Consider the following 27901-nt stretch of genomic DNA (forward strand, 5'->3'; position numbering starts at 1 on the left):
ACAGGCTGTCAGAGGGGAGCAACAGCTTACTGCTATACCAACATATCTCTCCCTATCTCCCTCTCTCCCGCTCTCTCTATTTCCCTCTCTCCCGCTCGTATAAATCTCTCTTTCTCCCTCTTTACTACCCTCTCCCTCTGAGGTGTTTTTCTAAATGAACCCATAAGAGAGCAAGCCACCCAGAATTAGAAGGATACGACGATGCTGCTCTCAGACACAGATGTGTAAAAGGAAACCACCATGGCGGCAGCATACTGCATGTGTGTGTGTGGGACCCCCTGTCACATATTCCAACCTGCTTGTTAAGTGAGCCTGCTTACCTCTGTGATTACAGCAGCAGCAGGACCACAGAGACCCTCTATTACTGCTGCAAACAGACCTGCCACATGCCAATATACATTCTGTATCAGCCCAGTGTGTGTGTGTGTGTGTACATAGCATACTACATATAATTCATGCATGCACCTCCTACACTACCGTTCAAAAGTTTGGGGTCACTTAGAAATGTCCATGTTTTTGAAAGAAAAGCACATTTTTTTGTCCATTAAAATGACATCAAATTGATCCGAAATACAGTGTAGACATTGTTAATATTGTAAATTAATATTGTAGCTGGAAACGGCAGATTTTTTATGGAATATCTACATAGACGTACAAAGGCCCAATATCAGCAACCATCAATCCTGTGTTCCAAAGGCACGTTGTGTTAGCTAATCCAAGTTTATAATTTTTAAAAGGCTAATTGATCATTAGAAAACCCTTTTGCAATTATGTTAGCACAGCTGAAAACTGTGGTTCTGATTAAAAAATAAGTAAAACTGGCCTTCTTTAGACTAGTTGAGTATCTGGAGCATCAGCATTTGTGGGTTCAATTACAGGCTCATAATGGCCCGGAATCAAATAACTTTCTCCTGAAACGTGTCAGTCTATTGTTGCTTCTGAGAAATTAAGGCTATTCCTTGCGAGAATTGCCAAGAAACTGAAGATCTCGTACAACGCTGTGTACTACTCCCTCCACAGAACAGCGCAAACTGGCTCGAACCAAAATAGAAAGAGGAGTGGGAGGCCCCGGTGCACAACTGAGCAAGAGGACCAGTACATTAGTGTGTCTAGTTTGAGAAACAGATGCCTCACAAGTCCTCAACTGGCAGCTTCATTAAATAGTATCCGCAAAACACCAGTCTCAACATCAACAGTGAAGAGGCAACTCCGGGATGCTCCGACTCCGAGTTGCAAAGAAAAAGCCATATCTCAGACTGGCCAATAAAAATAAAAGATTAAGATGGGCAAAAGAACACAGACACTGGACAGAGGAAGATTGGAAAAAAGTGTTATGGACAGACAAATCTAAGTTTGAGGTGTTCGGATCACAAAGAACATTTGTGAGACGCAGAAAAAATGAAAAGACGGAGGGGTGCTTGACGCCATCTATCAAGCATGGTGGAGGCAATGTGATGGTCTGGGGTGCTTTGGTGGTGGTAAAGAGGGAGATTTGTACAGGGTAAAAGGGATCTTGAAGAAGGAAGGTTATCACTCCATTTTGCAACGCCATGTCATACCCTGTGGACGGCGCTTAATTGGAGCCAATTTCCTCCTACAACAGGACAATGACCCAAAGCACAGCTCCAAACTATGCAATAACTATTTAGGGAAGAAGCAGTCAGCTGGTATTATGTCTATTATGGAGCGGCCAGCACAGTCACCAGATCTCAACCGTATTGAGCTGTTGTGGGAGCAGCTTGACCGTATGGTACACAAGAAGTGCCCATCAAGCAAATCCAATTTGTGGAAGGTGCTTCACTAAGCATGTGGTATAATCTCTTCAGATTACCTCAACAAATTGACAACTAGAATGCCAAAGGTCTGCAAGGCTGTAATTGCTACAAATGTAGGATTTTTTGGATGAAAGCAAAGTTATTATTTCAATTAAAAATCATTATTTATAACCTTGTCAATGTCTTGACTATATTTTCTATTCATTTTGCAACTCATTTCATGTCTGTTCTCATGGAAAACAAGGACATTTCTAAGTGACCCCAAACTTTGAACAGTAGTGTAAATGAATCAAATTGGAGTTTGAGTGTACAGTATGTGTATGTTATGAGTACATCTAGTAGTACATGTAGTATGTTTACCGTCCGCTTCAGACCCCTTTAACTGGCACAACAAGAAAAAAATTCTGCTAAATATGTTTTAGCCTCAGTATAGGCTAAATATGTTTTAGCCTCAGTATAGGTTAGATATGTTTTAGCCTCAGTATAAGCTAAATATGTTTTAGCCTCAGTACAGGTTAAATATGTTTTAGCCTCAGTATAGGCTAAATATGTTTTAGCCTCAGTATAGGCTAAATATGTTTTAGCCTCAGTATAGGCTAAATATGTTTTAGCCTCAGTATAGGCTAAATATGTTTTAGCCTCAATATAGGCTAAATATGTTTTAGCCTCAGTATAGGCTAAATCAAATCAAATCAAATTTATTTATATAGCCCTTCATACATCAGCTGATATCTCAAAGTGCTGTACAGAAACCCAGCCTAAAACCCCAAACAGCAAGCAATGCAGGTGTAGAAGCACGGTGGCTAGGAAAAACTCCCTAGAAAGGCCAAAACCTAGGAAGAAACCTAGAGAGGAACCAGGCTATGTGGGGTGGCCAGTCCTCTTCTGGCTGTGCCGGGTGGAGATTATAACAGAACATGGCCAAGATGTTCAAATGTTCATAGATGACCAGCATGGTCGAATAATAATACGGCAGAACAGTTGAAACTGGAGCAGCAGCACGGTCAGGTGGACTGGGGACAGCAAGGAGTCATCATGTCAGGTAGTCCTGGGGCATGGTCCTAGGGCTCAGGTCCTCCGAGAGAGAGAAAGAGAGAAGGAGAGAATTAGAGAACGCACACTTAGATTCACACAGGACACCGAATAGGACAGGAGAAGTACTCCAGATATAACAAACTGACCCTAGCCCCCCGACACATAAACTACTGCAGCATAAATACTGGAGGCTGAGACAGGATGGGTCAGGAGACCTAATATGACCCTAATATGTTTTAGCCTCAGTATAGGCCAAATATGTTTTAGCCACAGTATAGGCCATAAATGAAGAATTTTGGTTTGCATTAATTACACTTTGATAAATAATACATTGCAAACATCTCAACCAGCCAGTTAAGTTGCTCAATTAGAGTAAACACATTTTGCATTGGAATATGCATAGACTTTTTAAATCATTCAAAAAATGATATATGCGTCATTCACTTATATATTTCTTATTTTTAGTTAACCTTTATTTAACTAGGCAAGTCAGTTAAGAACACATTCTTATTTACAATGACGGCCTACCGGGGAACAGTGGGTTAACAGCCTTATTCAGGGGCAAAATGACAGATTTTTACCTTGTCAGCTCGGGGATTCGATCAAGCAACCTTTCGATTACTGGCCCTCTTTCGATTACTGAACACTCTAACCACGAGGCTACCTGCCGCCCCATAATGGAAGATAGTTAAATGAGGACTGATATCAAATATTAATAAAATATTATACAATTGTGTGTAAAAAAAAAAAAGAATATTCAAATGCATGTAAATGAATGCGTTTACAGTTTATTAGCTTAGAATACCATTAAAATGACATGTACTGAATGACACTGTGCAACATATTGAAGATAACAGTAAATAATTACGGGAATTTGGATTTGAGTTTTGTATTTCCACAGACAAGAAGTCCGATAATAATATTTCTCCTTTGTCCATTATCACTACACTAGCTTTGACTAAATGGCATTCCTTTATTGGGAAACTCAACCACCGGGTACACCATATTTTTCAAGAGTATCTTGTAAAACAACATATTAGTCATTTACTCATCCTTTAATCCTAGATTACAACATATTAGTCATTTACTCATCCTTTAATCTTAGATTACAACATATTAGTCATTTACTCATCCTTTAATCTTAGATTACAACATATTAGTCATTTACTCATCCTTTAATCCTAAATTACAACATATTAGTCATTTACTCATCCTTTAATCTTAGATTACAACATATTAGTCATTTACTCATCCTTTAATCCTAGATTACAACATATTAGTCATTTACTCATCCTTTAATCCTAGATTACAACATATTAGTCATTTACTCATCCTTTAATCTTAGATTACAACATATTAGTCATTTACTCATCCTTTAATCTTAGATTATGTTCTAAAGGTCAACAACATTTTACAAACTTGTCATTTCTAATTTTATACACAATTAGTATAAAAGATGTGTGGTAAATGAGGTTCGGTTTTGGTAATCGTTGAACGTGTGTTTACAAAAATATGGGAGTCCGATAATGAAAACCACTTAATAATTTTATTAAATTGCATTGGTTGAGATGATCAAATATTCCAAACAAAATTCATATATTCAATTTGACTGAAAATCGGTTGTCAAAATTAGCTCAACTTCCCGGTTGAGCTGCCTGTTAAAGGGTTAACAAACAACAAAGGTATTCAGGAGCTGTGTGTGTGTGTGTGTGTGTGTGTGTGTGTGTGTGTGTGTGTGTGTGTGTGTGTGTGTGTGTGTGTCAGAAAGCCAACATGTGGTTCAGATTCCCTCTGTGGCCACATGGGCAAATAAACACAGACGCAGTGACCACAGCTCTCTGTAGGTGGCGCTGTGTCTCTTCGTTGAAACAGCAGGACACTGCACTCTCCACCCCCCCTCTCTCTATCACTCATTCTCTCTATCAACATATTGTCATTTTTCCCTCAATGCCATGCCTTCCAAATTCTGAGTTTGACTATATATTATAATAACGTAATTATGTGTTTACTCACAGCAATCATTTCCCCTCTGTTATTAATTATTCAGCCATAGATCAGACAGTGTCTGTGCATTCTGTGGCATTGTGATTTGGGAGAGAAAGTAAGAGAATATACATGTATTTAGATAGTGCGAATAGTGAGTGTGGTCAGTGTATGTCCGTGTATAATGGTTGATGTGTCCTGGCCCTTCCTTACCCAGACTCATCTTGATTGGCAGGTTCTCCTTGCTGGCGGCCTCCACCAGCTGTCTACGAACCTCCATCACAGCCTCCTTCTGCTTACTGGCCAGCATCGTTTCCCATAGCAATCAGGCTGTGGACGACCTAAGAGGTAGAGGGCAGACACACATCAGTAAGGTCACCCAGCTTCTACTGGAAAAATACTCTCAACATGTCTATTGCCACAAATACCGGTAAACAGACACACGCAGACATATGTACTACCTGCATTTACCCTTTTTTGCACTGGCCTCCACACACACACACACACACACACACACACACACACACACAGAACATTGACTCTGTACTGGTACTCCCTGCATAGAGCCAAGTTAGTTTTACTTGTTATTGTTATTCACTGTGTAATTATTCCTCCTGACACTATTTAATTGTGTATCTTTAACTCTGCATTTTAGAAAAGTGACACCCTTAAGTAAGCATTTCACTGTTAGTCTACACCGGTTGTTTAAGAAGCATGTGACAAATACAATTTGATTTGAAAGATCTCTCACTCTCTTATGTACACACACAGACGCACACACACGCACACACATACACGCACGCATACCATGAATATGACCGAGTGCTTGTCCTGTAGGTTGGGGATCCTGGCAGTGGAGGCTGCTGAGGGGAGGAAGGCTCATACAAATGGCTGGAATGGTTTCCATGTGGTTGATACCACTCCATTCCAGCCATTGATACCATTCCATTGACTCCATTCCAGCCATTATTATGAGCCGTCCTCCCCTCAGCAGCCTCCACTGGATGCTGGGTACTAAGGGGGCGTTCACTCCCCTGTTGCACCACTCGCAGGAAAAAACACAAATTAGCAGGAACATCAGGAACTTTCCCAACATCCCTAAACGCTGCCGATGTGTCAACATTCCCCGGAGCAGTCTTTCCCAACATCCCCAGAACCTCTCAAAACCACAACCTGGACCGAGGGGCTATCTGTAGCTCCCCCATAACCTTTCCCTCTATTTCCACCAGGTCAAGAAGAAGAACTGTTATCATCTGCCATAAGCAGTAACGTGAGCTTCAAGCGTTTCCCCGGAAAAATCCAAAAGGTTGTTGCGAACGCATCTCATTATCATGACCCACAGCGAGTTCGACACTGTGTCTTATACAGGGTGCTCTGCAACGGAACCAACGTCATATTTCATCTCTCTATTTCTCCCTCTCGCCGTCTTTAAGAGACGTGTCAGTGTTTGGTTCTATAAAAAGGCCACCAAACGCCATGGCAGAGCCTCTGCACTGTTCTGTTGGGTTTGTCCCCAGTGTGTCTGTGACCTTCAGTCGGGCGTGTGCATACTTCTGATGAGCATGTGAACACCAGAGAGGGAGGAGTTCGGGGACTAACTCAGGACTAAAGACAGGAAACAACAATGTTAGAAAGGTTAGATCCTTTATATGCTGATAGAAGGAGGAAGGAGAGAGGAAGAGAGAGAAAGAAAGAACCAAAGAAGAGGGGGGGGGGGGGGGGGTAGAGGGGGGAGGTTTGCTGACACGGAACCCAAATGTTAAAATCTACTCTGTTTTTCTTTTTCGTCTCTTTTTTCTCACTCCTTTTCCTCTCTCGATCTCTCTCTCTCCGTCTAACTGCTGCCATGTGTTTAATATCAGATGGAATCGGTTCCAGAGCGAGCCTGGGCCTGGACTGGGGCTGGATGGGGAGAAAGAGGGGCTCACATTGGGCCGCATGCCATCTTCACACAGAAAATGAGACACAAAGACAAGAGAACAGAGGTCGACTGAACCAGAGACACTGCTCCTCCACAAAGAGAACAGCTATAATGGAATATTAGAAGTCCCACAGCCAGATAAACGTTCGGTTTACTTCACTGTCACTATGATGATGAATGTGGGTGGGAAGAATTTTAAAAACATTCAACAAACTTTCTGAAAAGCATGACCGAGAAATTGGTGTCATTTATCGAGTATTTTCCTCAGGAAGACACACATCATGGGCTTAGCTGTGTGCTGAGGCGGAGGGGCTGTAATGATTAAGCGTGTCGTAAGTGGACACATAGTTAGCGTGATTAAAATGCCAGGGCTGTGACCTGGCCATATGTGTGTATGCATGCTTGTGTGTGGGTCCTAATGTGTACCGTTTGTGTAAGTGTGTGTGTGAGATAGAGAAAGAGAGAGAGAGAGTGAGAGAGAGTTAGAGAGAGAGAGTGAGAAAGAGTTAGAGAGAGAGAGTGAGAGAGAGTTAGAGAGAGTTAAAAGAGAGAGAGAGAGCACATAAGCCTGTATTTCCTTGTTGGTTCCAGGAAGACAAGAGTTCTTATAAAGGGGTAGAAAGAGGGGGGGTTGAGGAGGTATGGTTGTAATTTGCCCCCCCTCCCCCTCTCTGCCCCTCTCCCCTGGTGTTTTCCCCAGGCCGTTTGGTCAGACGGGGGCGGGGGTGAGGTTTTTACTGGCAGGGTGTGAGACAAGGCTCCATAACCAGCCAGTCTTGTTGAGTAACTGCTCTACTATGGACAGGGTGCTGGGGGCCATGGAGTGCGTGTGTCTGACCTCCTGCGTGTGTGTGTGTGTGTGTGTGTGAACTCCAGTGTGGCTCTCTGCTAGAAGTGGCTATTCTAAACCTTAAGGGGGCACTCTTGCCCCTCCTGTGGACTGTGTACCCCTGCTGACTTGCCCAGTCAGTCTGACTGGATAAACAATGTGTGGGTGTGTCTACATGTGTGTGTGTCTCCAAACTAAATTCCACCAGATGTGTAATGACTGTTATGCCATTAAGAGATAGGCATGAGTTAACGTATCCACACACAAACAATGCACGCAACACACACACACACAACCTATTTACTATTCAATTCAAGGGGCTTTAGTGGAATGGGAAACATATGTTAACATTGCCAAAGCAAGTGAAGTAGATAATGTACAAAAGTGAAATAAACAATAAAAATGAACAGTTAACATTACACTCACAGAAGTTCCAAAAGAATAAAGACATTACAAATGTCATATTATGACTATATACAGTGTTGTAACGATGTGCAAATGGTTAAAGTACAAAAGGGAAAATAAATCAACATAAATATGGGTTGTATTTCCAATGGTGTTGGTTCTTCACTGGTTGCCCTTTTCTTGTGGCAACAGTTAATAGTGAATAGGTCTGAGGGTGGAGGAGTGGTTCCTGGAAGCTTGTGACGCAGCAGTAAAGAATGGGTCTGACCATTTGGGTCCAAGTCTAGTAGTCACGCATTCAGACACATAGACCCACTTAATATAAACCAGGTACGTGTATGCTTTTGAAGTGGTTCAGAAATGAGGTAGATTTCCCACAGTCTCCACGGCCTGTTTGTAGAATAACTTTAGTCCTAATCAAAGTCTCTATCAAATGGAATGGACCCCAAAACCAGATTCTGGCTCCACCCAGCACACATACGAACACAATACAGAAACCTAGCAATAAAACCATTGACAGGAAGGCACAGCCTCTTAGCAGGACAGGATCTCCTTCTAAACGTCTGTAGTGAGTGGAGGATCAATGATTCACTTGACCAGAGAGACTACTCAAAGTCAGGCAACAGCTCTGCATCCCCAGTTAGCCAAGTACATCGAATACAGAATGAAATACAATCAGGACATGCCTCAAAGAGAAGCAGAGCAGCTGATGCAGAAGTTATCAGGGTAGTATTTGGTTAATCTGATCATTGACAGCCTTTGCTATTGGAAGTTGTATTAGATACTGTTGTCAGTCACACAGCCAGAGGATGCAGTTAGCAGCCATAAGATGAGCAACAAGCTAACAAACTAATTTGCTTGCGAAGAGCCAGCCACAGACCTTGACCATTCCACAGCGAGTTGAGTGTGTCTTTCTGTGCCCAGTGTGCGTTACTGGGGAAGTGTTACACAGAGAGAAGAACGCTGTGTATTTCCTGTCAACACACCAGAATACCACAGGACATCAGGCCTCTCTGGTCTGGTTTGTCTGTCCTGGCAGGAGAGACCACAAACTGGATTCATAACAGAACCAGAGGAGAGAGAGACAGGGAAAGAGAGAGGGGTCAGAGCAGAAGAGGAATGGTTCAAATGGATATTAAAAGGGGGATGATGAGACAAGGCAAAGGGAGGAAGATGGAGATGTCAATAAGAGGAATCCAAGTAGAGTGAATCTGCTTATCTCTCCGTCCCTCCCTCCTCATGTGTCATGTTAGCTTACTCCACTTCAAATGCTGGCTGGCAGCAGGGGCTCTTTGAAGGGCTAGCACCAGGGAGGAAGGAGAGGGAGGAGACATCTAGAGGGTGATGAAAAGAGTAGTCTTTTGAAATATACTTTCATAACAAATCAGCCCTGAGATTTAATCTAACAAATCAGCGCAGATGCAGAATTATCTACCAATCAGTGTTTTATCACTCAAAAATATTTTTACGGAGCCTCTATAAACTAAAATAATTGACGACAATATTTTGTATTATTTCAGAGATACGTCTTTTATAACCGGTCTTATGATTTCAGTCTTCAAAATAAATTGTTGGCTTAGAAGGGCTGGGAACAAAACAGAACAGTCCGAGCAGCTGATAAATAACTCCGTTCTGGTTAGAGGAATCTACTGGAAGAATGACAAGAGACTCAATGCCTCACAATGGGATACACAACAGTGGTAGCAGAGGAGAAGAAGAGAAGAAGTGAGGAGGAAGACATTGAATAAATGTATGGAGAGCTCACAGCTGTATCACGATACAAGCTGGGACAGGTGTTTCCCTCCAAATTCCTTATCGGATTCAGGACATGATAGTGCTGTTTTCTGAGGGGGCACTTCCTCTTCCTGTGACATATGAGAGAACCAACCCTCCACCTCCTTCTGCTCTGCTCCAACTCTGTTCTATTTCTGACCACTACACTGGCCACTTGTTACAGGACTGGCCTCTGTCAGCTCTATATCACTGGGAGAAGGCGATACTCCTCGTCTCTCATTCTTAAGATAGGATATGAAGCGCAGGTAAGATTTGGAGTCCAATAGGGTGGAGCACAATTGGACCAGCGTTGTCCGGGTTAGGGTTTGGCCGGGGTAGGCCGTCATTGCAAATAAGAATTTGTTCTTAACTGACATGCCTAGTTAAATAAAGGTTCAATAAAAAAAGATGTCTGGGCCCTCCAGCACACGTGATAGGAGATACACGCCAATCATCGACTTCAACATACCTATGAGACTCTCCTCTGTAGTCGTGTTATGTTGCATGCTAATTATTAGCCAGCCCCAAACTGGATTAGTGAGCTCCCTATAGCTGGCCCTGACCCAGCTCTATGAGTTTTAGGGGATCAGATGTGAAGCAGGGTTAAAATCAGGCCTGTAGGGACAACAGGAAGACCCCCTCCAGAGACTCTTTCTCACTACAATCCAGTGGTCAACATTGCTTCGGCTTCTCCTCCTCATATAGCTTGCTGCTCAAATAAATCCACAACTCATACAAGAATAATAACACACCCTTAGGAAAATAAGCCTTGCCGGGTGTGTGTGATGGAGCTGAACAATATAGTTTTGACAGGCTCAGAAGTAGCAAAGATGTCACTATAGGAAACCCAGATGATGGGTGTGGCCAGATGATGGGTGTAGCCTTTTAACTCACAGTGGGGTAAGCTACACAGGCCATAGCCTTGTCTCTCCTTTCATTATTATTTGTTCTTCCTCTCCGCACACTTTCCTATCCCTGTTCTTACTTACTCTCATGTCTTTCACATGCAGCTGCCACAGAAATAATTGTGTGTTTTCTTTCTTTTCACTCTCTTCTTTCCCAGCCCATACAGAAATAGGTGTGTTTTCCCTCTTTCCTGTTGGCAGGCAGAGTCTGGTCTGCTGGTCTAGAGATGAGGAGGTGGCAGACTCATTGTGTTTTCTCACGGCAGGGTGCGGTTGGGTGCTTTTTTTCTGAGGCTTGTCTCAAGGCTCGGCAGCACTTGGACCAGAACCAGAACATCTTGGCCACCCGCACATACCTCACCCTCTACCCGCCTGTCTGCCCACCACAGGACCAGGGTCCAGGTTACCAAGTTAGTGGTTGATGGTTTCAGTCTGAGACAGTTGGGGGAAATATAGCTCCCTGGGCCAAGAGGGTTCATATGTCCCATAGAGGATCAAAGAGCATCAACGTGAATACCAGCCAAGCACAGCACATTACACAGGGTGGCCTGGAGGGTACCTGACCTCTCACACAAATGCACGCACAGTTGCACACGCACAAATCTCACCAGCACAAACACTCTGTCATCATCACACACTCTCGGGTCATTCCACCTTAAAAAGCACAAGAAAGAGTTTTGGGCTTGTAGGAAAAACCTTCATTTGAGAATTGTACGATAATGATAGACCTCTCAGCGAGCTGTCATTTGTTGGACTATTCAAAGATTTGGGTTGAAGCATTAGGTTGTTAGAGAAGGACAAAGTTAATTGCTTTCATGAAGGACTGGCTTGACTTGTGAGGATGATCACACAATTTATTTTCATCATGAGCAAAAGCTTTTGGTTTTCTACCCAAAGTAAGTAAGAAAATGTTGTGATCCATTTAATAAACACAAAAGACCAGCAACATGGATAAAAGGTTGTGACAATAGCAGGAACAGCGGCATCTAGTGTGCAAAACCTGGTACTTCCACACTAATTGATTGTGAAAATGCAAGAGACTTCAATGGCTAATTTCTCTGAACGGGGGGGGGGGGGGGGGGGGGGCGGGACGGGGACGACAATCACCAGATTTACAGGGAATAGATTACATAGGATGAAGAAGCAATACTCCAAGCTGATAGAACTCAGGCTAGCGTTAGGGTTGAGATTTCATGTCAGACTCTCCCAATTGTAGTACTGCCTGGAGGTATCACACTGCGCTGCTCGTTCACACTGCTCGTTCACGCTGCTCATTGGGGTAAGTGTTTTGGCTCACTGCCCTGCAATTTACTGCTTGTTTCTACAGCACCAACTTGCAAGTTGGTAAACTCCCGCATGTATAGTGTATGTGCAGCCAGGATCCATACAGTGAGCAAGTCCTCCGCTTTCTCTGTTTTCCGTACTGATGTGTGACTCGGGTGTGTGTTTCTTGTGTGGGCTGTATTTACGAACTCACTGGAGCTCATAGCCCACTAGTAAATTCCTGTCAAGAAGAGAGACACGGAAGCCCAGCTAGCCTAGCTAGCCTGTAGTTTCAAATGGAGGTAGCTAATGAACGTTTTCAACGCTGCAGGATCTGTGTTTATTTTGCTCTATTCTGGGAAAATTTGGACTGTCTGGACATTCAATGTAGCAACTGTTGGCTTGCAGAGGACTACAGGGGCAAAGTGGCTACTCTTAGCAAACAAGTATAGAATTTACACATGCTACTAGGGAATCCACACCTGCCTACTTTCTCTTTCTCTTCTACTCCAATAGCTGGATGCCGCTGTCCCGTCTCTCCACAGTCGACTGGCCGGTGCTCTGCAGGGATCCCTCCCCGAAGGGGTCCCCCTTCCCTGAAGAATGGAGTTAGCAGGATGCTTCTGGATGACTTAGTGGATGTTCCTATTCTTGACCCTATCAACCAGCCATGAAGGCACGTCAGTCGCCGTGGAAGTTGAAAGCAGCAGCCTTTGGCAATAGGGGCCTCGCTTGCTGTGGTAAGCCTGGACTGGACACAGACTTCTTCACTGGGGCCTTCCGCTTCGTGATCGGATTCGGAGGTACCTGCACCTTCGTCCTCTGTTCTGTCTCCCACTCCGGTGGCTTCTACCTCTGGTTTACATCTTCAGTGCTCGCCCCTGATAGGGCCATGATGATGTATGCGATTCCGGCCCCTGGCTCGAGTCCATCAGGCCCCACCTCCCATCGGTCCTCGAGGGATCTCCTAAACCACTTGAGGAAAGAAAACTGTACTATGAAACAAAGATAAATGACATAAAGAATGATAGTTAAAAGCTTTGGAGCACCTTAAATAACATTTTGGGCAAAAGGGCAAATTTGGCTTAATTGTTCATTGAATCAGATTGCTCATTCATCCCAAAACACCACTGATATTGCCAACTATTTTAATGACATGCCACCCACAAATTCTGAACCCACTGTCTACCTCCATGACCAAATTATGATAGACAAGCATTGTAATTTTGAATTCCATAAAGGAAGTGTGGAAGAGGTGAAAGAATAATTGTTGTGTATCAACAATGGCAAGCCACCTGGGTCTGACAACATGGATGGAAAATGACAGAGGATGATAGTGGAAGATATTGCCACTCCCATTTGCCATCTCTTCAAACTAAGCCTACAGGAAGTGTGTTCCCTCAGGCCTGGAGGGAAGCACAAGTCATTCCGCTACCCGAGAACATCAAAGCACCCTTTACTGGCTCAAACAGCTGACCAATAAGCCTGTTTACCACCCTTTTAGGGAAAAAGTGTGTGTTTGACCAGATACAATGCTATTTCACAGCAAACAAATTAAGAACAGCTTTTCAGTATGCTAATAGGGAAGGTCATTAAACATATAGGGCACTTACACAAATGACTAATGATTGGCTGAGAAAAATTGATAATAAAATAAAAATTGTTCGACTTCAGTGCAACTTTTGACATTATCGATCATAATCTGCTGCTGGAAAAACATATGTGTTAGGGCTTCACATCCCCTTCTATATCGTGGATCGACATTTACCTGCCTAAAAGAACACAGAGGGTGTTATTTTTTTCTTCTTTTTTTATACCTTTATTTAACTAGACAAGTCAGTTAAGAACAAATTCTTATTTTCGATGACGGGCTAGGAACAGTGGGTTTAACTGCCTTGTTCAGGGGCATAACAACAGATTTTTTTCGATCAAGCAACCTTTCGGTTACTAGTCCAATGCTCTAACCACTAGGCTACCTGCCGCCGTGCCCTTTAATGGAAGCCTCTCCAACATAATCCTGGTAGTCAGGCATTCCCCAGGGTATGTGTCTAGGACCCTTACTTTTTTCAATCTTTACTAATGACCTGCCACTGTTTCTGAGTAAAGTCTGTGTGCCTATCAGCATCTATTGTATGCTGATGGCTCAACACTACACACGTCAACCACCGCAGCAAGTGAAATCACTGCAAGACTTAACAAAGCGCTGCAGTCAGTTTCAGAATGGGTGGCAAGAAAGAAGTTCTAAATATTTATAAAACTAAAAGCATTGTATTTGGAACAAATAATTCACTAAATCTCAACTAAATATTGTAATGAATAATGTGGAAATTGAGTAAATTGAGGGCACTAAACTGCTTGGAGTAACATTGGATTGTAAACTGTCATGGTCAAAACATATTGATGCAACAGTAGTTAAAAATTGGGAGAGGTTTGTCCATAATAAAGTGTTGCTCTGCCTTCTTAACAACAAGGCAGTTCCTACAGACCCTAGTTTTGTAACACCTGGACTACTGTTGTGTGGTCAGGTGCCACAAAGAGGGACTTAGGAAAATTACAATAGGCCCAGAACAGGGCAGCATGGCTGGCCCTTAAATGTACACAGAGAGCTAATATTAATAATATGCATTTCAACCTCTCCTGGCTCAAAGTAGAGGAGGGATTGACTTCATCACTACTTGCATTTGTGAGAAGTATTGACATGTTGAATAAACCGAGCTGTCTGTTTAAATTACTAGCGCACAGGTCAGACACTCATACATGCCCCACAGGACATGCCACCAGAGGTCTCTTCACAGTTCCAAAGTCCAGAACAGACTATGGGAGGGGCAGATTACTACATAGAGCCATTACATGGAACTCTAATCCACATCAAGAAAATTCATGCAAGCATTAAAATCGGATTTAAAAAAAATACAGAACAACGGGGACTGTGGAGACACACACACAGGCGCAGACAGACACATACACACGATAACCTACATCCTATACACACATGTACACATGGATGTTGTGTTGTAGATGTGGTAGTAGAGTAGTGGCCTAAGGGCACATAGTTAATGTGGTGTGAAATGTAATGTTTTTAATAGTATATAACTGCCTTCATTTTGCTGGACCCCAGGAAGCAGCAGCTAATGGGGATCCATAATACATACAGATACAAATAGAGAACTGATACTGTGTACTGGTTGTTGGGGTGGGATTGGCGTGGGTGTGGGTGGTCCGTGGGTGGCATTTGAATATGTATTGGATTCGTCATGAAGGTCAAAAACTAAAAAAAGGTAAAAAACAAAGGACACATTTGCAACAGATCAAATAAGGGGGAGATTGCATTTCAACTTAAAACATTATTTAATAAATCGGTAAGCACATAATAGGAAGAAGTTTGTTTCAGGGTACTATATTGAATATTATACAAATCCTAAACATTTAAAAGGGCCAATTTGGATGCAATCAGAATGTTGCAGGAATGCTAATCTTATCTGTTTCTAACTACAGAAACTTCTGAACAATCTGTGATGGTGGGCGTCATGGCTTGCAGAAGTTACATGGAACTACCCTCTCAACATCACCACATTCAGCATACTCTCATCAACAAACAAAGGAACTTTAATACATAGCAAACCTAAATGCATACATGTGTAAGCACACATACACTGAGTGTAGAAAACATTAGGAACACATGCTCTTTCCATGACAGACTGACCAGGTGAAAGCTATGATCCCTTATTGATGTCCCTTGTTAAATCCACTTCAAATCAGTGTAGATGAAGGGGAGGAGACTGGTTAAAGAACAATGTTTAACCCTTCAGACATACAAAGTGTGCCAGTGAGGGTGAATGAGCAAAACAAACAATTTGCTGTGTGTATCAAGAATGGTCCACCACCCAAAGGACATCCAGCCAACTTAACACAACTGTGGGAAGCATTGAAGTCAACATGGGCCAGCATCCCTGTGGAACGCTTTTGACACCTTGTAGAGGCTGCATCACATCCGGCAGTGTAAGGGAGTCCCATAGGACGGCGCACAATTGGCCGAGTGTCGTCCTGGTTTGACCGTCATTGTAAATGAGAATTTGTTCTTAACTTACTTAGACTCCATGCCCTGATGAATTGAGACTGTTCTGAGGGCAAAAGCGGCTGCAACTCAATAGTAGGAAGGTGTGCCTAATGTTTTGTACACTACGTGTATATTATAAACCTCCACACACACTAGACTTGCAGACTGTAGAGAGAATCTGGGCTCCCTCTGGTATGAGCAGGAAAAACACAGTTAGAGCCCAGGCTGGTGTTGAAGGTACACTCACACCAGGTCATGAAACATCATACTAATTGCACAGCAAAGTGTGGGGTCCGTTTTGGAAGCTAAAATCAACGACCACCCACAGCAGCCTTAAACATAGTGATGTAAAAAAATATATCCTGAATTACGAAAGTGAAATATCAAGCAATAAAATAGCAATTTAGGCCCCAACCTACTGTTTAAAGCTTTAAAAACCGGGCTCATAATAAAGCCAAACAAAACACACTCTGGGAGGAACTTCATAATACAGCCAATCATACTGTGTAGCCTGGCTGGGCCACATAACCAACTAAGCATAAGAATTAATACGGTACCGTATCATATGAACAAGTATACACAGCCAAACTATTAAGACTTGATCCCAAACCTTCCGTCAATTAATCAAAACAGGTGCAGCCCTATGTATCCAGTATAGACGAACACATTCCAACTTTAGACCAACAGATTTTCACTTCACTCCATAGTGTACAAATGTTCTATGAGTGTGTAAAATGGGTCAGGAGCTCCAGGTGCGTTTTTTGGTATTTTTTTGTGTCTGGGCTGCGCTTCAATCTCCTAAACAGCTGTGATAAGAGTCAACTGGCCCATCTGCTCTGAGATAGGGAAGGCAATAACGAGCCTGCTGGCCCACATCACACACTCACCCCCTAAAGGCACCAAGGCCCCCGGCTGGAAGATCATCCTATTATTGCTATCTGCACTCCACTCCACTCTGTGTGTGTGTGTGTGTGTGTGTGTGCGGGAGAGAGAGATAGCTGATCCCATCCTCACCGACTGCTCTCTGCGATAAGACATTTGGCTCCGAGGCTCTCTGATGACAGTCTGAATGTAGATAAAGTGATAGCAAGGGATATGATACTATCTAATACCTTCTAACACCCCCTAAGGTCTGCTGCCCAATCCAGTTCAACACCTTGCAGCCTGATGGCGCTGGAGATGGCTGCCGTTTTACGGTCTCCTAACCAATTGTACTATTGTGTGTTTTTTCGCGTTATTTGTAACTTATTTTGTACAGAATGCTTCTGCCACTGTCTCTTATGACCGAAAAGAGCTTTTAGATATCAGGACAGATATTACTCACCCCGTACTGGAATAATATTTTTTCTTTAACAAGTCGGACGCGAAGCATTTCCCTCTGACACCCGAAGAGGCCCCCATCCCAGTCATTCGAAGGAGAAAGAGGCGGAGATATCGGGGACGTAGGTCTGGGTACGGTAAGGATTAGACGGCGAGTGGGTAATCTACCTTTACTGTCGGTCCTATTAGCCAATGTACAATCGTTGGATTGGATAACAAAATAAAATAACTGAAAAGCACGTATATTCTACGAACGGGACATTAAAAACTGTAATATCTTATGTTTCACAGAGTCGTGGCTGAACGACGACATGAATAACATATAGCTGGCGGGTTTTAAGCTTTTTCGGCAGGATAGATCAGCGGCCTCTGGTAGGACAAGGGGTGGCAGTCTATGTATATTTGTAAACAGCAGCTGGTACATGAAATCTAAGGAAGCCTCAAGGTTTTGCTCGCCTAGAGAGAGTATCACATGATAAGCTGTAGACCACACTATCTATCAAAGAGAGTTTTCATCTATATTCTTCGTAGCTGTCTATTTACCACCACAAACCAATGCTGGCACTTAGACCGCAGACAATGAGCTGAATGAACACTTATTTTAACTTAATATAATACATCAATAAAAATCAATTTAGCATCAAATAAATAATGAAACATGTTCAATTTGGTTTAAATAATGCAAAAACAAAGTGTTGGAGAAGTAAAATTGCAATATGTGCCATGTAAAAATGCTAATATTTGAGTTCCTTGCTCAGAACATGAGAACATATGAAAGTTGGCGGTTCCTTTTAACATGAGACTTCAATATTCCAAGGCAAGAGGTTTTAGGTTGTAGTTAAAATAGTATTTATAGGACTATTTCTCTCTATACCATTTGTATTTCATATACCTTTGACTATTGGATGTTCTTATAGGCACTTTAGTATTGCCAGTGTAACAGTATAGCTTCCGTCCCTCTCCTCTCCCCTACCTGGCCTCGAACCAGGAACACATCGACAACAGCCACACTCGAAACAGCGTTACCCATCGCTCCACAAAAGCCGGCCCTTGCAGAGCAAGGGGAACAACTACTCCAAGTCTCAGAGCGAGTGACGTTTGAAACGCTATTAGCCCTGCTAACTAGCTAGCCATGTCACATCGGTTACACCAGCCATTAGGCTGATAGGCTTGAAGTCATAAACAGCGCTGTGCTTGCGAAGAGCTGCTGGCAAAGCGCACAAAAGTGCTGTTTGAATGAATGCTTACGAGCCTGCTGCTGCCTACCATCGCTCAGTCAGACTGCGCTATCAAATCATAGACTTAATTATAACATAACACACAGAAATACGAGCCTTTGGTCATTAATATGGTCGAATCAGGAAACTATAATTTCGAAAACAAAACGTTTATTATTTCAGTGAAATACGGAACCGTTCTGTATTTTATCTAACGGGTGGCATCCCTAAGTCTAAATATTCTTGTTACATTGTACAACCTTCAATGTTATGTCATATGTCATAAATTACGTACATTTCTGTCAAATAAGTTCGCAATGAGCCAGGCTGCCAAAACTGTTGCATATACCCTGACTCTGCGTGCAATGAACGCAAGAGAAGTGACACAATTTCACCTGGTTAAAATTGCCTGCTAACCTGAATTTCTTTTAGCTAAATATGCAGGTTTAAAAATATATACTTCTGTGTATTGATTTTAAGAAAGGCATTGGTGTTTATGGTTAGGTACAGTCGTGCAACGATTGTGCTTTTTTCGCAAATGCGCTTTTGTTAAATCATCCCACAGCGTTGCATCGATTATACGCTAGATAAACTAGTAATATCCTCAACCATGTGTAGTTATAACTAGTGATTATGATTGATTATTTTTTATAAGATAAGTTTAATGCTAGCTAGCAACTTACCTTGGCTTCTACTGCATTAGCATAACAGACAGGCTCCTCGTGGAGTGCAATGAGAGGCAGGTGGTTACAGCGTTGGACTAGTTAACCGTAAGGTTGCAAGATTGAATCCCAGAGCTGACAAGGTAAAATTCTGTTGTTCTGCCCCTGAACAAGGAAGTTAACCCACCGTTTCTAGGCCGTCATTGAAAATAAGAATGTGTTCTTAACATACTTGCCTAGTTAAATAAAATAAATATATATATTTTTGTTTTAAATTGGCAAAATCGGCACCCAAAAATACTGATTTCCGATTCTTATGAAAACTTGAAATCGGCCCAAATTAATCGGCCATTCCGATTAATTGGTCAACCTCTAATACAGGACTAAGACTGAATCGTATTACAGCGGATCAGACGCTCGTCGGATGTGGCAGGGCTTGCAAACTATTACAGACTACAAAGGGAAGCACAGCTGCAAGCTGCCCCATGACACAATATTTTCAATGGGTCCTCAGATCCTCAAAAGTTTATACAGCTGCACCATCGAGAGCATCTTGAATGGTTGCATCACTGCCTGGTATGGCAACTGCACGGCCTCTGACCACAAGGCACTAAAGAGGGTAGCGCGTATGGCCCAGTACATCACTGGGGCCAAGCTTCCTGCCTTCAAGGACCTCTATACCAGACGGCAATTGCTAACTAGCGCTAGTGCAATGACTAGAAGTACATGGTAACTGCTAGCATGCTAGTAGATACCATAGACTTTAAATTATTGCGCTAACACTAGTTAGCATTGGCTTGTAAAACTGACTTCCTTCACACTGGGTGCAGAGACATAAAACGGTGTCCATCTGACACTAGGGAAGTAGATAAAGGGCTTCATTGCCAAAATCCCGAAGTATCCCTCTAATGTCAGTCATGTGTTCCCCCATAAATGTAGGGGTAAGGGGGAGAGGGAGAGATTATGAAAGACAGAGATAATGACTGACCCAAGACTCAGAGAACAATATTAGAGAGAAAAAGAGAGGGGAAGAGAGATTCAGCACAAAAAGCAACACTGTTTTCACGCTTGTGGGCCAAGAGAAATTAACCTCAACATTAGAAACCTTGTTATACAGTAGACATGATAAATTAGAGCTTGGGTCATAAACATCACAGCAAAATTACAGTCAGACTAACCTACAACCCTGGACAAAGGAAATTAAATGGACAGAAACTTCACCAAATCAAACAAAATTCAGCTTAAAATTATGAGAAAATAAGAACAGATAGAGCAGTATAATGACTACTGATCAGAGGTGACCTAGGTGAGAAAACATACAGAACCCATTCTCTAGTGTTCACCTTTTCTATATCCCCTGTGCCTATATTAACCATAATGAATGTAGGCACATTAAACAACAACCCTCTTTAAATAGAAAAAAAGTGAACTATCTAACTGAATCATGTGAAATTTGACTTTTCAACAGTATTGCAATATTTTGCCTATAACTGTTCCAGCACAGATTTACTCACTGGGTCTGTGCCAGGCAGCCTGGAGCCAGGGTAGGTTGGGAGTCTGAGATGTGCTGCAGGTTAAAGAGCTCCAGCATGTCCACCTGAACATCAGTGGTGTGTCCTGGCAGAGGTTGCAGCACAGTCAAGATCTTCTCCACCAGGCTGTCACCATGGTGACCAGCAGCCCCTGAGGACAAGGACAAACAGAGAAATGTAAACCAACAACATAGTCCAAGTAAACATAAACTCCTGTGTAAGTGGAATAGAATAGGGACTACGGAAGTGTCACAATAAAATACCCTTTCTGTTGGGAAGGGAGGTGCAGCAAGATTATGTAATTGAGATGTGGGGAAAGTGTATATGTGTGTTTGACTCTGCTGCAGCTTGACATGTTTATGGACATCAGACATTGTACAAGACTGTGACATGCACCTGTTAGATCCAGTGTCCTGTCGATGAAGGCGATGGATGCTTTATTGGTGGCAGTCTTTCTGCTGCTTTTTGCTTGAGGATGGTTGGCCAGTTCCCCAGCGATAAGACGGTTCATTGGACCCACTGCAAAGCTCTCCTGCCGGGTGCTGGTGGACTCAAACATGGAATTAACCGCATAGGCCAGGTTTTAATTTCAATCTGCAACTCCGGAGTAAGAGACTGCATGTCAACATCAGTCAAACTGACAAACCTCTTCTTCTCTGTTCGCTTTATATTGATGGTCTAGAGGCCCTGTGGCAACAGCGGGAAAAGGTGCGCAAAGATTGGTGTGAGAAGAAGCTGTGGTGACACCTGAGTGAAGACCACAGGCGCATGTATAACTTCAGCGGTGTAGTTCATGTCTCCCATCCACTCGCTCAGCTTCTCTTCAAACTGCTGGAACACAGGGTTCCCCTCTAATTCAGCAGTGACATTGTTAGCGAGGAGTTGTATAGAGTGGGCTACGGTGGTGAAAACAACACAATACTGAAAGTGACTGAGTCCAATAATGTCTTTGATAATGTCAGCTGTCCTCCCCTTCAGCAGTGCTCACCACAAACACAGCCTTTGGTTCGTTTTCACCACCGGCTTCGAAGCTTGAAAACTCTTTTAAATTACGAGCCCCAGCCTCAAATACACTTGTAGCTCCACCGTTCCAAGGAAGACTCTCAGCACACTTGTCGTCGTCCATGAAAACAACAGCTTTCTTTACCTTTGACAACACTTTGTCCCACATCTGACCGGGGAAACACGTAAAGACCTCAATCGGTAACATTTAGTAAATGCAACTGTCGTTTAGACCGACCAAAAATACAAGATTTCTATAAAATTGTCAGGAAAAGTTATTTCAAAACAACAACACAAACACATGTGAGTCTCTTAACAGTGATGAGGTGTTCCACGTCGCGACAGATACACGTCATCATGCAGCTGCTGCGCCGGTTCCATGTAAGAATCTGCTGCATTTGCTATTTCTTACCCCCTAGCATATGTTATCATTGTCTATTTGTGTACTTATTGTATGTATCAGACTATTCTACATTATTAAATATATATATATATATATGTATATATATATATATATATATATATATATATATATATATATATATATATATATATATATATATATATTAGCTATTTCTTACAAAACTGAAAGCAAACTAATTTGAGTTTCCTCATCATAGCTATATACTATCCACACTACACAAAAATACATACATTTTTTTGAATAAATAAAAAAAAATAAACCATACAAAAATAAAGGTATGCTTGTCATGAGTTCAGAAACAAAGCAAGCTTGTTTGACCCTGGCAAACACTGTACTACGTTATATACTTTCAGAAATTAATACATTGTCTCATCTAGAGACATACTGACCAATGGTAGAGTCCTGTTTCTTCCGACGTACGTTTACGTCGTGTATAGAAAGGTCCCTATAGAAACGTGTGTGGGTAAAGTAAACTGTCACTTTTTTTTTTTTGACCATTAGGTTTTCTTTTACGCATGCTACCGAATACCGATAAGGTGACACGCCGTCCTATTCCGTTATTATTATTTTTTAAATCCCCGTTATATGTAACAGTTTGACATTTGAATATCTGTTCTGTAAAAATCTCAAGTTTGGCGAAATAACAGGATTTTCAATTCGTTGCCAGTTATTGTATTTGATAGAATATCTGTCAAGTTGTGATTCACAGCAGAAGTGACTGGGTTTGGGTAGACATGTCCGCAGAAATGGACAAAGCAACTGATGCAAGCGGGGGCGATGAAGAAGAATGGTTATATGGAGGTATGCTAGTCAAAACAGATTTGATGACACTATCTAGCGCATAAATAGTAACATTTTGTCCACTGTTCTGTGTTTGGCAAACTTGAAAGTACGTGAGCTAAACAGTTCTGTTAGCAAGAAAGCTAACCACAACACCAGAAACAACACGTGCACCAGTTTACCACGTTGACATCGCAACAGCTGTTGGGGATGTTTTTTTTCTCTCTTGCTAAACAGAAGGAATTATTGAGTTCTGGCATTTGCAGTAGATATTTGTAGACTGTCATTTTGTCTATGTTTTGAAGTGTGTGTATGATGCAAACATGCTGATGTTTCTTTTCTGTGATAGATGAGAGTGAGGAGAAGGCAGAGGAAGAGGCACCTAATAGGTAAGTGACAGGTAAAACACCCACTGTTAAACTGTCTGTTTTACATAGCAGACCTGGCTGTCTGTCCTATTCTGTCCTCAATTTACCACTTGCCTAGATCTCAAATATGTACTGAGCATTCCTGCAAACCAGACTACACTGTCAAATGGTTCCTTTTGTAAAATACGTATGCCCACATAAATTAGGTGTGTATATTCTTGGAGCATAATACAAATGTTGGACACCCATGATTTATTTATACCCATCTTACGCACTTTTTTGTGGCACTTACACAAATGACACCTGTTCAGCTTTCTACACGAATATACTAGTCACGTGTCTATGTTATGCTTTTTGAGATTCACAACGTATAGCCACACTACTCACTCTTAGTCAGTTTGTCCTGGTTCTGCAAATCTGTTTTATTACATTGTCCAGCATCATCTCACCTGTTTGCACTAATGATTCTTGTGTTCAAACCATTTTGATCGTGAGTGATAATTTACAACAGTAAGCAGTGAACTGATTTGAAATAAGAGGGGCTAGCAGCAGCTTCATGCCCCATTAGGACCAATTTTGCTTTATTAATGAAGCGTTCAGATTGAATGCACTTTTCACTGCTCAATAATGACTGAGTGATATCATAATCGTTGTCTCTGGGTTGTGTGTGTTTGACGCCACTATGTGCGCAACGCCTGAAATGTGTGGCCTGTCAAGTGGCACATTAAAAACAGTTTGGATGCTCGTTAAATCCGTGGCAAGGCAAGCACTGTTTGTTTGTTTGAACGGGGTAAAGTGGATCTAAGCCATCATTAGATAGGGGTTCTGATGGTCGCTGCATTGGGCTTTGTTAAAGCATATCACCTCGGTGTAAACGCAGCATGATTCATCAATTAAGCTACAGTTACTTCACCTACAACACAGCCCTCAGAGAGAGAGAGAGAGAGAGAGAGAGAGAGAGAGAGAGAGAGAGAGAGAGAGAGAGAGAGAGAGAGAGAGAGAGAGAGAGAGAGAGAGAGAGAGAGAGAGAGAGAGAGAGAGAGAGAGAGAGAGAGAGAGAGAGAGAGAGAGAGAGAGAGAGAGAGAGAGAGAGAGAGAGAGAGAGAGAGAGAGTCACGCAACATGCCATGGGGAGCATGTTATCTAAATGATATCACATCTATCAAGCTCTGGTTCACTTAAAGAAATGATGAAGAGAGTTGACCCTTTTCAGAATCAAACATGGTCCAGCAGCTCAATGAGAGACTATTACGTCATGTTAGGGATTCTTCAGGCAATAGGCTGTCATTTTACATGTATCCCTTTACAAGGAAATGTATTTAGTCTGCAGACAAGTGATATCCCTGTTTGGAAATATCTTAACTTTCCCCTTATTGTCTATTCTTCAAATGTTACAAAAGTCTCAGTTTAAGTAGACGTTGTGGTCCTAGTGCTGTTGTTTTTTTTCACAGTGCAAAGGCCCAGCCGACTGCTGAAGAGGTCCATGAGAATGGAGTAGTGAAGCAGGTACCTACTGCTTAGGGTTATGGAGGAGTCAACCTGGGATAAACAACACCCTTCTGAACCGGACTCACCTGTTGGAATGGCAATCCATCATGGAATTCCCTCAGAACCACACTTTCTACTTGGAATATTCCTCTTTAACTGTGTGTGTGATTCATATAAACATGCTTTTATGAATGTATATTGTCTTTGTGTTTCTGTAATGTCAGGATACAGGCCAGGAAGATGGAGAAAGTGACAGTGACAGCGAGGATGATGATGACGTGTGTGTAACCATTGGCGATATAAAGACCGGAGGCTCGTCTCAGCCTTTCAAGTGAGTATCTAGACAATAGCAAGGTGTTAATCTATTAGATGTAAGGTCCCCTTTTTTGACCTGCTTGGTTCTTGTACCGGTTCCCACCAACATTTTTGCTTATAAATCGATCTGTGGATACCGTAGATCGAAATGGCTTGCTTTGACCGATAGCCCTGGTTCCCTCGGACACAATAGTATTTCTGAGCCTGTAGGATGTGAAATCTGAAACCACTTGAAGCTGGGATGGCCCTCCTACCGTTTAATTCGCTCTTCCAACTGTCCATCAACACCTGGCTATTTCCTATATTACAGCCACGGACAAAGCACATGCCTTCAATCATTACATCATAGCGCAGCAGGAGAGAGGGGTTTCATCACTGTAGCACATTCAGAGATTGATTTATAGCCATTAAAAAGCACTTTCTGTTTGTCATAGATGGACAAGATTAATATGAGATGAAAGGCGAGTTCATAACGAGTTCAGGAATCCAAGCTAGATCTCCGTGAGACGTTCACAGCAACGTGGGCAGACGTTTTGATCAAGAGAGACCTTCAGAAAATATGCAAATATTCTCTAACACTAAACATACATATATGTATTTTACAGTTCTAAGGAAGGTGTAATTGTATAATTTGATTATGCTATATTTAGAAAGCATATACAGTTGAAGTCGGAAGTTTTACATACACTTAGGTTGGAGTCATTAAAACTAATTTTTCAACCACTCCACAAATTTCTTGTGAACAAACTATAGTTTTGGCAAGTCTGTTAGGACATCTACTTTGTGAATGACACAAGTCATTTTTCCAAGAATTGTTTACAGACACAGTGATTTATAAGTGAAATAATCTATCACAATTCCAGTGGGTCAGAAGTTTACATACACTAAGTTGACTGTGCCTTTAAACCGCTTAGAAAATTCCAGAAAATGATGTCATGGCTTTAGAAGCTTCTGATAGGCTAATTGACATAATTTAAGTCAATTGGAGGTGTACCTGTGGATGTATTTCAAGGCATCCTTTCAAACTCAGTGCCTCTTTGCTTGACATCATGGGGAAATCAAAATAAATCAAAAGAAATCAGCCAAGACCTCAGGGGGAAAAAAGTGTAGACCTCCACAAGTCTGATTCATACTTGGCAGCATCATGTTGTGGGTGTGCTTTGATGCAGGAGGGACTGGTGCACTTCACAAAATAGATGGCATCATGAGAGGGAAATTATCTGGATATATTGAAGCAACATCTCAAGACATCAGTCAGAAAGTTAAAGCTTGGTCGCAAATGGATCTTCCAAATGGACAATAACCCCAAGCATACTTCCAAAGTTATGGTGAAATGGCTTAAGGACAACAAAGTCAAGGTATTGGAGTGGCCATCACAAAGCCCTGACCTCAATCCTATAGAACATTTGTGGGCAGAAGTGAAATGGCGTGTGTGAGCAAGGAGGCCTACAAACCTGACTCAGTTACACCAGCTCTGTCAGGAGGAATGGGCCAAAATTCACCCAACTTATTGTGGGAAGCTTGTGGAAGGCTACCTGAAACATCTGACCCAATTTAAGTAATTTAAAGGCAATGCTACCAAATACTAATTGAGAGTATGTCAACTTCTGAGCCACTGGGAATGTGATGAAAGAAATCAACTGAAATACATTATTCTCTCTACTATTATTGTGACATTTCACATTTTTGAAATAAAGTGGTGATCCTAACTGACCTAAGACAGGGCATTTTTACTAGGATTAAATGTCAGGAATTGTGAAAAAATGAGTTTTTAAATGTATTTGGCTAAAGTGTGTATAAACTTCTGACTTCAACTTTAAGTCATTTCAAGCCTTATTCGTACAGTTTTGTTGAATAGGAAATACATAATGTAAAGTATTTTATATTTTCATCATATTTGTACTGTACTCCAGCTTGTGTCCTCAGTAGTGACTACACCTCAACAATTTAACTATTTTTACCAGAAAGGTTTTAACCTTTCTTTGAGTATGCAGCATTACTAGTTATTGTTTATGGCCCTCTCATGATAAATCATTACTTTTGGGGATTACGTAGATTACATTTCTGATTACTTTAGTTACATTTAACTGGTTTTAAATACAAACGTATGTTACTGTCCTGCAATCTGGATTAGTTTTGATGCTCCAACTTGAGTTGAACTTGAGTTGAAAATATATTAGACCCTGTACATTTTAGGTGGAAAAACCTTTTGTGGAAAGCTTTTTTTCACCTGGCTGTCAGCGCAACTAACATCTATTGCTGTTGCCTCTCCTTTGTCACATCATTTTATGAGTCCTGATTATGATTCTATGTTACAGTATGCATCTTTGGCAGCATTTTATCTCACCACCCATGTCACTTTCAGGGGTCTTCAAAGCAGTCTCCCGCATGAGTCATGGGCAGCCCAATTCAGATTGGTCAAAACTATTATTGAAAGAAAAAACAATCAGTTCAGCTCTGAAAAAGAGATGTGAAAAAATCTGATGTGATTGGTCAAAAGAACAATTAGTGGAACCAATGAGTTGGGCTGCCTGTGTAAGCGCAGCATGTCTCTGTGTGTGTCCCCTTCTTGTGGTGGTGATTTGTGTTTTTTTTTTTTCTCCTTTCATTGTGTAGTGCTTTTGGATCCACACCAGTTAATCTCAACATTAAGGCTGCAGGGAGAACACATGCGTCAGGTAAACACCCCTCATTCCTGATTTCTGACCTTAGAAGTGAGTGTACAAAACTTTAGGATCATCAGCTCTTTCCATAACACAGACTGACCAGGTGAACGCTATGATCCCTTATTGATGTCACTTGTTAAATCCATTTCAATCACTGTAGATGAAGGGAAGGAGACAGGTT

At 41.9% G+C, this 27901-nt stretch overlaps 2 protein-coding genes across 3 annotated transcripts in view; one reads left to right on the forward strand and one right to left on the reverse strand.

Annotated features, from left to right (window-relative positions):
* Positions 1-21923, reverse strand: part of LOC139406697 (sec1 family domain containing 2) — a 158149-nt gene extending 136226 nt beyond the window's left edge. Inside the window, 5 exon segments of the mRNA XM_071149616.1 lie at positions 5007-5134; positions 20660-20828; positions 21074-21259; positions 21262-21656; positions 21658-21923. Of these exon segments, the coding sequence (XP_071005717.1) occupies positions 5007-5134; positions 20660-20828; positions 21074-21259; positions 21262-21656; positions 21658-21887 (1108 nt within the window). The 5' untranslated portion in view covers positions 21888-21923.
* An 803-nt stretch (positions 21924-22726) lies between these two features.
* Positions 22727-27901, forward strand: part of LOC139407656 (FIP1 like 1a (S. cerevisiae)) — a 44136-nt gene continuing 38961 nt past the window's right edge. For both annotated transcript variants that reach the window (XM_071151496.1, XM_071151497.1), the window contains exons 1-5: positions 22727-22904; positions 23233-23272; positions 24703-24757; positions 24964-25070; positions 27671-27732. In XM_071151496.1, the coding sequence (XP_071007597.1) occupies positions 22838-22904; positions 23233-23272; positions 24703-24757; positions 24964-25070; positions 27671-27732 (331 nt within the window). In that variant the 5' untranslated portion in view covers positions 22727-22837. The remainder of the gene's footprint in view (positions 22905-23232; positions 23273-24702; positions 24758-24963; positions 25071-27670; positions 27733-27901) is intronic.

Source organism: Oncorhynchus clarkii, chromosome 4 (genome assembly GCF_045791955.1).
Source record: "Oncorhynchus clarkii lewisi isolate Uvic-CL-2024 chromosome 4, UVic_Ocla_1.0, whole genome shotgun sequence".
Taxonomy (NCBI): domain Eukaryota; kingdom Metazoa; phylum Chordata; class Actinopteri; order Salmoniformes; family Salmonidae; genus Oncorhynchus; species Oncorhynchus clarkii.